The sequence below is a fragment of the Lampris incognitus genome, chromosome 10 (assembly GCF_029633865.1).
Source record: "Lampris incognitus isolate fLamInc1 chromosome 10, fLamInc1.hap2, whole genome shotgun sequence".
NCBI lineage: Eukaryota > Metazoa > Chordata > Actinopteri > Lampriformes > Lampridae > Lampris > Lampris incognitus.
In genome coordinates this window covers 19,274,284-19,288,235 of record NC_079220.1, presented here as the reverse complement: position 1 = coordinate 19,288,235, position 13,952 = coordinate 19,274,284, and the positions used below count along the sequence as shown (strand labels likewise).

At 45.7% G+C, this 13,952-nt stretch overlaps 1 protein-coding gene across 1 annotated transcript; it reads right to left on the bottom strand.

Moving 5' to 3' along the window:
- Positions 1-377: 377 nt before the first annotated feature.
- hspb9 (heat shock protein, alpha-crystallin-related, 9) lies at positions 378-2,184 on the bottom strand. Its single transcript, XM_056288656.1, has 2 exons — positions 1,736-2,184; positions 378-974 (listed from the first exon to the last, which is right to left on the bottom strand). The coding sequence occupies exons 1-2, from the start codon at positions 1,951-1,953 to the stop codon at positions 512-514; spliced, it is 681 nt and encodes a 226-aa protein (XP_056144631.1). The 5' UTR covers positions 1,954-2,184; the 3' UTR covers positions 378-511.
- Positions 2,185-13,952: the final 11,768 nt, after the last annotated feature.

The following is a 13,952-nucleotide window of genomic DNA, read 5'->3' as shown; positions in this document are numbered from 1 at the left end:
TAATTTAGACGTCTGGGAGGAGTTAAATGTAACACTAGCATTTAGGAATCTTCTCCATCCTCCTCTCCCTCCCCCCCATTTCTCCCACCTGTCCATCTCCTGCTGTCTAAGCTGCCTGTTGGCGCTATCGTGTGGTCAGACAAGCCACTACAAGTGTAGGCATACTGCCCAAATCGCCATGTGTGTCCTACTTAACACCACCTTGTGTGTGTAAATAGGACTGCACATCACACCTCACTTGGCACATCACGTGTTATTGAGAAATTTTCAAGTCAGCATGTGGCCGCAAACGCTGCTTTTCTTTTTCCAATTCCTTCACATTAATGTGTGTCCGTCATTACATTTACAAAACAGAATTGTACTGAGATGCACCAGTGTTTTTAAAAACAGGATATTTTATTAAAACACTTCATGAACATTTAAAGGCAGACAGTTTTGGTACTTTAAGTATGGCATTTTGTGCGTGTGTGTGTGCGCGTATGTGTGTGCGTGCATCATAGTTCATGTGTAATTAGTCTGTGTGTGCCTCCTCTGTACTGTCCTTGGTAATGGGGAACTCCAGTGAGGTCCTGAACCGAATGGGCACCTGCTGCTCTTCACTAATTGGCTGTTTGGCTGCAGGGACATCAATACGAAGCTGTCCGTCATCCATGAGGGAACAGGATAGGCCAGAAAGGTCCAGGTGGGCAGGAAGATCAATCCTCTGGGCAAATCCGATCTTTGAGGAGGATGAGGCGGCCATGGAAGACGAGCAAGAGGAGGAGGAGGAGGACTGGGATGCTTCAGATCCGGCATGTTTGACGGCAACCACTGCTAGTCTCCGACCCTCCAGTTTGACGGTGATATCCTCCGGGGCATAGCCACGGGCGTCCAGGGTCACCAAGAGGTCACCGCTGCTCCCTGGGTCCTGCTGGGTGTCCTTATGCAGCTGCGTGCTGGGAACCTCGATCTGTTGCTCTGTGCCACTTCTTAGCCTGAGGAGACAGATGGATTATGGATCAAAATCCGTTTTTTTAGTCGTCCTGCATACGGGGGATGGAGGGCTGTCACAGAAAGCCTGCAAAGCTGTTATCAGTGTGTATAAATAATAAATAAAGACCTCATCCTGGAGGTGTGAAAACAAAAGCAATGATTGAAACCCGCTCCCGGAAACAAAAAGGCCTGCTGTCTATGTGGTGCTGGTATCAGTATTATGCTGACCAACCAGGGTTTTTAAATCCAAAACAAATGCCTGTTTTCAAGGTCCTTTGACGTATTTTTAAGTGTTTCGTGCACAATGCTTACAATACAATAAACAAGGGCACATAGCTTAAGGGATGTGACACACAACTGTTGTGTGACTTTGTTGTGGACAGAAAAGACCTAGCATATTAGTCACATCATATCCCGATTGGACGCCCAACACTGACATTGTAAAATAGATGCTTTTGCACCCGTTTGGCAGAGCTAAACTTAGCTTGTCTGAATCATGTTTTAAGCTAACCAATAATCCGGAGGAGCACGCTGACACACCAGAAGCAACTGACAATGTTCATCACAAGATTGATTTGTTTGAGTATACTGAAGCTGATAGAGCACACATTTTGCCTTTTTTTTTTTTTGGAGCTACACGGACGGTGCAGCTAAACGTGACTCTGAATGTCAGTTTACGAGTCAGAAGCCAGGTTCATGAGGTTCTTCGCATTTCAAAAAAGCAATTGGCCAAGTGCTGACATGCACAGCCTTGTATAGTTACCTAGCACAAGGGGAGCGGAGTGATCTCTGGCACAGGTCAAACAGCTGGGGTCCTTCACAGAGCTCTTTCAGCAGGCTGTCGGCCAGCTTGGCCCTCCTGCTGAAGAAGTCCTGCTGCAGGGCGGACAGGGCCTCGCCGTGCAGGGGCCACAGCAGACGCTCACGGCGGAAGAAAGGGTCGCCACCGAACAGGCTGGTCATGGCTGGGGGTTGGGACATCTCAGGAAAAGATGAAAAAACTCTTCTGGTAAACTCTGTAAGGTGTTTCACTCTCAGAACTGAGTTGGTGTAAAGGCCTAATTTCTTCTCCGGTGATTTGGCCCCCTTGTCTATTTGTTTACTCGCAACTGTTTCGGTCCTTCTTGGTCTTGATTTGATTTCTGCGCTGTGGTCCGTCTTTATAGCACGAAGTGGCAGCTATCTGCTCTATATACACCAGCTGTCCCTCGCTGGCCCTCCCACTGCCCTATTTACACCCCATGAGCTCACTACACAGCTCTGTGTGTGTGCGTGTGTGTGTGTGTGTGTGTGTGTGTGTGTGTGTGTGTGTGTGTTGTGCAGGGGGACAATTATTCAAATAGCGAAAGACAGCTCATGGTCATAGCCTGTTTAAGTTGGTGTTAGTGTGTCTGTGTAAAGAAGTATGTCTTCAACACGTTTTAAGTTACAAGTTTTCGTCACTTATTCTTGGAGGGAGGAGCTCAGTGTGCTAACTTTAGCCCGTGCATGTGTGTGTGTGTGTGTTTCTATCCCAGCGGGGACCGAATGGCCCCATTAGGATAGCAAAACCAGGAGCCACCTGCCTTGTGGGGACATTTGATGGGTCCCCATGAGGAAAAGGGTCTATGTTAGGGTTAGGACTTGGGTTTAAGGTTAAGGTTAGAATTAGGATTAGGTTAAGGTTAGGGTAAGGGTTAAGATTAGGCATGTAGTTATGATGGTTACGGTTAGGGTTAAGGGCTAGGGAATGAATGTAGTCAATGAGGGGTCCCCACAGGTATAGAGAACCAAACGTGTGTGTGTGTGTGTGTGTGTGTGTGTGTGTGTGTGTGTGTGTGTGTGTGTGTGTGTGTGTGTGTGTGTGTGAGAGCGTGTCTTAGTGTCCTTACATTGCAAGGACCGCAAGTCATTTGTGTATTTAAGGGTCAGCCCTGGCTATTTGCTGTTGTAAACCTTGACACCATACTTAAACGAGCCCTTACATCAGTGAATGGGAATAGCTGCCTCAGTATGGTGTCACCTGTAGCCATGTGCTCATCTATCAACATGCTGTAACTCAAACATCTTGAGATAAACATTTTTTTTTGCCGACCTCCAAAGCAATAATAAAGACTAGTTTCCCCTACACCTGCTCATGCCTATCTGCCAAACCACACATACACATGCTAAAACACACAAACACACACACACACACACGCACACACACATATACATACATACTTACCCTTCCTATCTCTCTTTCGATCTGTCCTTCTGCACCACACAGTTCTCTTCCCCTGACGTCAGATGTTTACATGAATCCCGACTGTTAAGTGATGACATGGGTTGGATTTGCTTTTAATGCCACCGGCACCACTTTCCATGGCCTCTGTGAGCTAAATGATGGAAACAAGAACCATAATGATTAAGTTCATGGTACAGGGTTTGGAGTTGGGATTCACCTCAGCTGGATACCAACCCTTGTTTGGGTAAACGAGGGGGTGGATGTGTGTGTGTGTAAGTGGTTAATGTTGGCAGGTATGGCGGGATAAATATGAAATAGTACTTACAAATTTAAAGAGTACTGATTTGAAAATACCCCGTACACAAATATTCCTTGCCTTTGAGATGTGCCTTTCGGCCCCTCACGTTGTTGATGCCTTGGCAAGTTGGGCAGAATTATAAATCATTAGAGTGGACCAGGTGCTGTTGGCCAGCCTCGCGGAGGGGTGGGGGTGGGGGGTGCGGGGAACAACAACTGTGTCAATGATCCAGGGAGTACCAGGACCAGAAATAGAGAGGGGAACTCTAGCTGGCTGCCTTTTCATCCTGCACAAGAACACATGCCTCGCATGATGTCTCTAAAATGGTATTCAATTGGCTAGATGGCTAAACCCAACTCACGGTCATATCTGATATATACTTTGTGCGTGTGTGTGTGTGTGTGTGTGTGTGTGTGTGTGTGTGTGTGTGTGTGTGTGTGTTTGATGTGTGTGTGTTAGAGAATATCTATCAATCGATTGAATTATAGATAGACACAACGCAACACAGCACAGGACAACACAACACAACACAGAACAACACAACATACCATACAACAAAACACGGTAAAACACCACACACAACAGCATAACATAACTTAACTTAACATAACGTAACATAACATAACATAACATAACATAACATACAACAAAACAGCACAACATAACACAGAACAACACAACATAACATACAACAAAACAGCACAACACAATTAACATAACATACAACACAGCACAATACAAATAACATAACAAAATACAACACAGCACAGTATAGCACAGTACAACACAACATAGCACAACACAACACAGCACAGTACAGTACAGCATAGCACAGCACTACACAACACAACACAACACAGCAAAGCACAGCACAACACAGTACAGCACAACACAATACAACACAACTCAGCACAACACAGAACCATACAACACAGCACAGTACAGCACTACACAACACAGCACAACACAACACAGCACCGCACAGCTCAACACAACAAATCACAACACAAAATAACATAACATAACATAACATATAACAATATAATATAGCATACAACATAGCATAACATAACATCAGAATCAGGATCATATTTATTGCCAAGTAGTTTAAGAACATACTACAAGGCTCCACATGGTTAGTGGTTGTGTCAGGAAGGGTATCCGGTGTAAAATTTTGTCAAATCATTATGCTGACTGACAAGACCATACCAGATCAATCGACGCTCCATACGGGATTGGCTGAGGCCCGGGGTAACAATGGCCGCCATTGGTACCGTGCCCTCGCAGGGTACCGATGAAAACTGTACAGTCTGCTGTGGCAGCCCCTGAGAAACAGGGAACAAGCTGAAAGAAGTTTAAGAACATACAAGTAAATTGACTTGGTATGTTGATGCATGATTGAAAAATTACCAGCAACAGTAAGGTAAAAGTTAAAAGAATAACAAAATGTATATACAAGACAAAATAAAAATAAACAAGAACCGGTGAAATAAGGTGTAATCATGTAGAAACACGGGGAATATGGCAAGTACTGTCTTTAGAGCGTTGAGCTCCAAGTTGTTTTGGTGGCACCAGGACATTAGATGGTCCATCTCCCACCTGTAGGCGGACCCACCCCCACCAGAGAGAAGCCCAATGAGGGTGGTGTCATCAGCAAACTTCAGGAGCTTGACTGACTGGTGAGCCCGTGTGCACGTGTAGTCTGTCCTCCTCCCAGGTGTCCTTTGTGATGGTGGTTGCCACCTGGACGATTCTTGGCATCCTCTTCATCACATTGTTTATACATCTTATAAAGCCATATCAATTTGTTATCCTGTTTCAATGTTATGTCCTGCTCTCTCTCTGATGTGTGACTGCCTTTTCTTTTCTGTTCTCCCGTGTATGTGAATGGTGTGATGTGAGTCTCCCCTGTGTGCACGTGTTGTCTGTCTTCCTGCCAGGTCTACATGGTGATGGTGGTCATGTGGCTCATGTCCAGGGCTGTTCTGGTGGCATCTGGACTCTGCTTGGCATCCTCATCATCATATTCTTCATACATCTTACAATTCCATTATAATTCTGTTATCCTCATTCAATGTTGTATTCTTTCTGTAAATTGTGTTATATTCTGTACACACATACATTGCACTTCTGTCCGTCTTGGGAGAGAGACTCCTCCTCTGTTGCTCTTCCTGGGGTTTCTTCCTATTTTTTCTCCCTATTAATTTTTTTTTTATTTATTGGGGGGGGTTGTTCCCTATGGGATGCAAGGGTCTAAGGACAGGATGTTGTATTGCTGTAAAGCCCCTTGAGGCTAATTTGTGATATTGTGCTGTACAAATGAAATTGACTTGACTTGACTGGAAATGCAGCTGCATGTACACAGGGAGAAGAGTAGAGGGGGAAGGACACAGCATTGAGGGGAACTGGTGTTGATGAACCGGGAGTCAGAGACGGGTTTCCCCAGCTTCACATGTCACTTCCTGTCATATAGAAAGTTGGTGATCCACCTGCAGGTGGAGTCAGGCAGTTGGGAGAGCTTGTCCTGTGGGATGATGGTGTTGAAGTTGGAGATGAAATCCACAAGATCCTGGCATAGGGAGTCCAGGTGATGGAGGACGAATTAGAGCGCCATGTTTACTGCATCGTCCACAGAGCTGCTGGCTCTGTAAGCAAACTGCACGGGGTCCAGGAGTGGGTTGATGATGGTTGTAAAGTGTGATAGTAGAAGGTGCGCAGAAGACATCATTGCTACAGAGGTCAGGGCGATAGGTCTGTGGTCACTGGGAGCATCCGGATAGCATAGCAGTCTATTCCGTTGCCTACCGACATGGGGATCGCTGGTCCGAATCCGGCTTGGTTGGGCATCCTTACAGACACAATTGGCCGGGAAGTCAGATGTGGGTAAGAGTGGGGTAATTGGCCAAGTACAATGTCCAATTGGGGAGAAAAAGGGACCCCCCCCCCCAAAAAAAAGGTCTGTAGTCACAGAGTCCTGTGGGCCTTCGGTTTTTTTGGGGACAGGGATGATAGGGGAGGTCTTGAAGCAGGCTGGTATGTGGCATGTGATGTGAGGTGTTAAAATGCCTGTGAATACCAGACAGCTGCTGTAAGAGACGAAATTGCATTTTCTATTAAGAAATCTTTGGTATAAGTGTAGCAGATCTTTGTTGACCTAGGTGTGTTTACCTTGGTGTGTCAAAGAGTTCTACTATGGTGTGTGTGGGGGGGGGGCCCGCGCACCAATGCCTAGGTAGCCTCCGTTACTGAGTATTTGTTGAGTAGGAGAGAGCATGCGTATATGAGTAAAACATTTTTTTTTGGGGGGGGGCATTCATTAGACCTTTTCAGGGGCCTGGCCATTTCTGTGGGCGGGCCTGGACTGATGACGCAGGCTAACTCACTTCAACGTGTCTTTTGCAATCATTTAAACCACCGTGAGCAACAGAAAACTCACTGTTGCAAATGATGCAACATGCAACAAAGCCAATAGTTTTCACTGTTATTATGCCTTAGTGTAGTGTAGTGTCAGAGGTGAAGTGTGTTTTATCGTTCTTTTTCTTTCGTTCTGCCATCTCACAACGCGACACCTGTCATCCCAAAATTTTGACACACGGAGAATGAATGAAAGAGGTGCTACGTGTAAAGCCCGCCCAGACCGAGGCCCCCCTATCATTGTTACCCAGCATGCACCGGCAGTGAAAACAAGAGGCAAAGCGGCATGAGATCATTCATTTCCAATGGTCTCTGGGCTACACTGAGCGACATGGCATTGGGAGTAGCCTGGCGACAAATCTCCGCAACTTGGTGACAAAAAAGTTGAGCAATTTTCTACTTACGTTAACTCAATTTCACAAGTCTACTCGAAAAGAACTATTCACATGTTACGAAGTACTGCTACTACTACTACTACTTTCGGCTGCACCCGTTATGGGTCGCCACAGCGGATCATCCGTTTCCATTTCTTCCTGTCTTCTGCATCTTCCTCTGTCACACCAGCCACCTGCATGTCTTCCCTCACCACATCCATAAACCTCTTCTTTGGCCTTCCTCTTTTCCTCTTCCCTGGCAGGTCCATATTCAGCATCCTTCTCCCAATATACCCAGTATCTCTCCTCCACACATGTCCAAGCCATCTCAATCTTGCCTCTCTTGCTTTGTCTCCAAACCGTCCAACTTGAGCGGTCTCTCTAATATAATCATTCCTAATCCTTTCCTTCTTCGGCACTCCCAGTGAAAATCTTAGTATCTTCAACTCTGCCACCTCCAGCTCTGCCTCCTGTCTTTTCATCAGTGCTACTGTCTCCAAACCATATAACATAGCTGGTCTCACAACCATCTTGTAAACCTTCCCTTTAACTCTTGCTGGTACCCTTCTGTCGCAAATCACTCCTGACACTCTTCTCCACCCGCTCCACCCTGCCTGCACTCTCTTCTTCACCTCTCTACTGCACTCACCATTACTTTGGACAGTTGATCCCAAGTATTTAAACTCATATGCCTTCATCACCTCCACTCCTTGCATCCTGACCATTCCACTGTCCTCCCTCTCATTCACACATAGGTATTCCGTCGTGCTCCTACTGACTTTCATTCCTCTTCTCTCCAGTGCATACCTCCACCTCTCCAGGCTCTCCTCAACCTGCACCCTTCTCTCACTACAGATCATAGTGTCATCCGCGAACATCATCGTCCACAGAGACTCCTGCCTGATCTTGTCCGTCAACCTTTCCATCACCATTGCAAACAAAAAAGGGCTCAGAGCCGATCCTTGATGTAATCACCGCACACTTCACCATTGTCACACTTCCCTCATACATATCCTGCACCACTCCTACATACTTCTCTGCAACTCCCGAGTTCCTCATACAATTCCACACCTCTCTCGGTACCCTGTCGTATGCGTTCTCTAAATCCGCAAAGACACAATGTAACTCCTTCTGGCCTTCTCTGTACTTCTCCATCAACATTCTCAAAGCAAACATGGCATCTGTGGTGCTCTTTTGTGGCATGAAGCCATACTGCTGCTCGTCGTCACCCCTCCTCTTAACCTAGCTTCTCTTACTCTTTCCCATATCTTCATGCTGTGGCTGATCAACTTTATACCTCTGTAGTTGCTACAGTTCTGCACATTGCCCTTGTTCTTGAAAATCGGTACCAGTATGCTTCTTCTCCACTCCTCAGGCATCATCTCACTTTCCAAGATTGTGTTAAACAATCTAGTTAAAAACCCCACTGTCATCTCTCCTAAACACCTCCATGCCTCTACGGGTATGTCATCTGGACCAACTGCCTTTCCACTCTTCATTCTCTTCATAGCTGCCCTTACTTCCTCCTTGCTAATCCACTACACTTCCTGATTCATTATCCCTACATCATCCAACCTTCTCTCTCTCATTTTCTTCATTCATCAGCCCCTCAAAGTGCTCCTTCCACCTTCTCAGCACACTCTCCTTGCTTGTCAATACATTTCTATCTCTATCGCCATAATATAACTTGCTGCACATCCTTTGCAGCTCGGTCCCTCTGTCTAGCCAATCAGTACAAGTCCTTTTCTCCTTCCTTGGTGTCTAACCTCTCATACAACTCACCATACGCCTTTTCCTTTGCCACCTCTCTCGTTGCTTTATGCTGCGTCTCCTTGTACTCCTGTCTACTTTCTTCTTCTCTCTGACTATCCCACTTCTTCTTTGCCAACCTCTTCCTCTGTGTAATTTGCTGTACTTCCTCATTCCACCACCAAGTCTCCTTGTCTTCCTTCCTCTGTCCTGATGACACATCAAGTACCTTCCTAGCTGTCTCCCTCACCATTTCTGCAGTGCTTGCCCAGCCATCTGGCAACTCTTCACTACCATTCAGTGCCTGTCTTAACTCCTGCCTGAACTCCACACAACAGCCTTCCTTCTTTAACTTCCACCCTTTGATTTTCGGCTCTGCCTTTACTCGCTTCCTCTTCTTGGTCTCCAAAGTCATCCTATAGACTACCATCTGATGCTGCCTAGCTACGTTCTCCTGTCACCACCTTGCTGTCTCCACTCCCTTTCAGATCGTGCCTTCTACATAAGATATAGTCCACCTGTGTGCACTTTCCTCCACTCTTGTACGTCACCCTGTGTTCCTCCCTCTTCTTGAAATGTGTATTCACCACAGCCATTTCCATCCTATTCGCAAAATCCACCACCATCCGTCCTTCCACATTTCTCTCCTTGACACCATACCTACCCATCACCTCCTCATCACCTCTGTTCCCTTCACCAACATGTCCATTGAAGTCCGCTCCAATCACCACTCTCTCCTTCTTGAGTACCCTGTCCACCACGTCATCCAGCTCACTCCAGAATTCTCCTTTCTCTTCCATCTCACACCCAACTTGTGGGGCATATGCCATATGCATATGGCATATGCGTATGGTGAGTAACATTCACATCTTACAAACTAAAATCTTAAATTCTACATAAATCCCAAAGCAAAGGAAATCCATTCTAAAATGTTAAATGGAGTGTAACCATCCAGTAATCAATCAGATTATGCTTTTGTGGTGAGTGAAGACTGAGTGCAAAATAGACTGGATGTTTGCCTGGGTGGAGTAACCTTAAAGATACTTGTAGACTCTGGTGCAACCTGCAATATAATTGATAAGAAAACCTGGGGGAAACTGAAGTCGGAACACATAAAATGCCATTCCTATGTCCTAGAGGCAGAGAGAACATTTTATGCTTATACATGTCACCAGCAGCCGTTAACAACAAAGGCAGCTTTCAAATGTGAAACCAAGATCAGAGATTCCACTGAATACGGTTGAGTTCATTGTCATCAAAGGAGATGGTGAGCCACTATTGGGAAAGGATACAGCAGTAAAGCTGGGAGTATTGAGAATTGGCACTAATATTGCAGCAGTTATAGATCTGAAACAGTCATTACAGGCACAGTACCCAGATGTGTTCCAGGGTGTGGGAAAACTAAAAACCAAGCAAATCAGTCTTTACATCAATCCTGACATTCAGCCAGTAGTGCCGCCCTTAAGGCAGATACCGTTTAATCTGAGGGAACCTGTAGAGAAAAAAATAAAAGAACTGTTCGACATGGACATAATTGAAACAGTAATGGACCTGCTCCTTGGGTTAATCCAGTAGTAATCATGCCAAAAGGCAACTCCGAAATTAGACTTTGTCTTGATATGAGTCAAGCAAACTGTGCTATCGTCAGAGAACGATACCCCATACCTACAGTAGATGAAATCCTGCAGGGCATGAATGGGTCCATGGTGTTCAGCAAACTGGATCTTAAATGGGGTTACTACCAACTGGAGTTGACACCATCATCACGCCAGATTACAACATTTGCCGTCCACAACGGACTCTGTAGATACAAATGGTTGATCTTCAGAGTGTATTCAGCCAGCGAGCAAAATAGCTTCTGCACTAGCTGGAATAGAGGGAGTTGAAAACATTTCAGACGATGTCATCGTTCATGTACCTGACCAAAAGACACATGACCAACAGCTACACGCTGTCATGAAACGTCTACAGGAGTGGACTTACCTTGAATCACGCAAAATGTAAATTAAATATGGATCGCTTGATCTTCATGGGAATTTTGCTGACAAACAAAGGCATTGGACCTACGGAAGAGAGAGTTAGAGCAATAGTGGAAGCCAGAGAGCCAGAAAATGCCTCAGAAGTGAGAAGCCTTTTAGATCTTGTTTTCTATAGCACCAGATTCATTCCACAATTTGCAACTCTGGCAGAGCCGTTAAGACACCTAACCAGAAAAGACACTAAATTTACCTTCTTTCCAGAGCAAAGAAGAGCGTTCAATGCACCCAAAGATGGACTGGTGAAAGCTGGAACTCCAGCATACTTTGATAAAGATGCTCCAACACAAGTGACTGCAGATGCAAGCTAAGTGGGACTAGGTGCTGTGCTCATACAACGCCAGCAGGGGGAGATGGTTCCTGTTTGCTATGTGAGCAGAAGCTTGAGCGATTGTGAAAGGAGATACTGAGAGGGAGGCTCTAGCTCTGGTGTGGGCCCGTGAAAGACTTCACCTATACGTGTATGGCAGACAGTTCGATCTGGTCACTGACCACAAACCTTTGGAGTCAATATATAGCTCACAATTCAAACCCTGTGTCAGCATAAAAAGATGGGTCTTGCGTTAACAGCCTTGTGACTTCAAAGTTGTCCATGTGCCGGGAAAAGCAAACATAGCTGACTCATTGTCACGACTGTTGGGAAGACGGCTATGAAACAACAGCATACACATGGCTCAGATGAATATGTGCGATTTGTTGCTGTGAATGCCACCCCCAAAGCTCTGACTACAAGGGAGGTGGAGGAAGCATCAAAGACTGATCCAGAGTTGATTGAGTTGAGAAAAGCTATAGAAACTGCACATTTTGAAAAATATATGGCATATGCACATGCAACTAATGAACTGTGTGTAATTGGCTATATTATCCTATGAGGTACATATATAGTGCTACCAAATGCCTTACGGCCGAGAGCACTTATACTAGCACATGAGGGACATTTAGGGATTGTAGGAACCAAGCAACATCTGAGAAGCAAAGTATGGTGGCCAGGCATGGATAGGGCCGTAGAAAGACACTGTAGAACATGTCATGGGTGTCAAATTACATCACGACCGGACACACCAGAAACCATGAAGGCCTATGCCATTGCCAAATGGACCATGGCAAGATTTAGCTGTAGACCTACTCGGACCTTTACCTTCAAAACACTCAATTCTAGTTGTGGTAGACTACTACACTACTACAGCAGATATTGTTGTAACTTGTCTTTAGTTAGAATGATTACACATTTTTGGGATGCAGCATTACTGTTTATTATTAACCATTAACATGACATCTCTTGTGTGCCAGGTCTTCACAGGAGAGAGAGAAGAGAACCGGAAACAGGTAAGTATATAGCTCCTCACTTGGGGTCATACGCCCACCTGTGGAGTGGGGGTGGTACTGCAGGTAAGTATCTCAGGATATCACAGCCCCCCCCCTTAAACTGAACCTACCCCCAGGTGACCTTTGACACCCCATTTTAACCTTCAATTCTTCAAGAATATTGCAATGGCATAACTTCTATTCATTTTAACTCTATTAGGCACTTAACTGTCACAAAAACAAAATTCAAACATTCTACAATATTATACTTCAACATTAAACATTCACGTCTTTTTTTTTTTACATTCACTTTTTTTTTTCCTGTTGGGAAGGTGGGTAGACTGCCAGCCTTCCAGTGAGATCACAGCACATTTTTGCTCTGTTTTTTATCTCACTACTAAGGCACAGTCTTTCAGATGAACAGGAGCCTTTCTTGCCCTCCTGGAGCGGTGTAGTTCAGATGGAGGCTCTGCTCTCACATCCGGCAGTATGTCAGCGGGAGATTGTTCAGGAACTCCTTCAGGAGCGGTCACTCTCTCACTGACTGGAGTGGTGGCAACAGAGTCCTCAGGCAAGGCCTCTGATGCATGTCCTGGATCTTGTAAACTGGTTGGCTCTGTAGTCCACTCAAACGCGGTTGTGACATTGATCGTCATTGCGTGACGCTTCCTGATTTGGTCGACATGTCGTCTCATTGTGTGTCCATTTCCTGTCCGTACTGTATATGAGACGGGTCCCGTGCTTCCCTCAATGACTGCGGGTATCCACTTTGGTCCGTGGCTGTAGTTTCGGACATACACGTCATCCCCAGGAGAAAAACTCCGCCACTTGCTGTGTGCGTCATATCGTTCTTTCTGCTTTAATTGCTTCTGACAGATCTTCGTCTTCACGTCTGGCAGCAGCAAATCCAGTGTGGAACGTAATCTCCTGGCCATGAGCATTTCAGCTGGTGACAAGCCTGTTGTTGTTTGTGTGATTCTGTAGTTAAACAGGAATCTAGCTAGTCATGTCTCCACGGTGTCTCGTTTCATCTTTTTCATTCCTACTTTAAAGGTTTGCACCGCTCTTTCTGCCAGACCATTCAATGCTGGGTGGAATGGGGCGAATGTTACATGCTGTGTGCCATTCTGTTGGAGGAACACCTCGAACTCCGCACTTTTGAAACATGCTCCATTATCGGATACGAGCATCTGGGGCAAGCCATGTGTGCTGAAGCACTGTCTGAGCTTTTCGATTGTTGCTTGACTCGTTGCTGTGCTGGTAGGACACACATCTATCCATTTAGAGTGTGAGTCTACGATGACAAGGAACATCTTCCCTTGGAAGGGGCCTGCATAATCGATGTAAAGTCGGCTCCATGGCGTGTCAGGCTACTCCCACGGGTGTAATGGCACACGAACTGGAGACTTCCTGTTTTCTTGACATGACTGACAGGACTGCACTTCCTGTTCAATCTCCATATCCATACCCAGCCACCATACGTATGAGCATGCTAGGACCTTCATTCTTGATATGCCTGGGTGCGTGTAGTGTAGCTGTTTCAGTATGGACTTCCTTCCTCTCGTGGGGATGACAACTCTCGCGCCTCACAGCACACA

Coding starts and splice junctions, on each gene's coding strand:
- hspb9 (XM_056288656.1), bottom strand. CDS start 1,953: ATGTCCCAACCCCCAGCCATGACCAGCCTGTTCGGTGGCGACCCTTTC. Junction 975..1,735: donor CTCCGCTCCCCTTGTGCTAG/GTAACTATACAA, acceptor CTGTCTCCTCAG/GCTAAGAAGTGGCACAGAGC.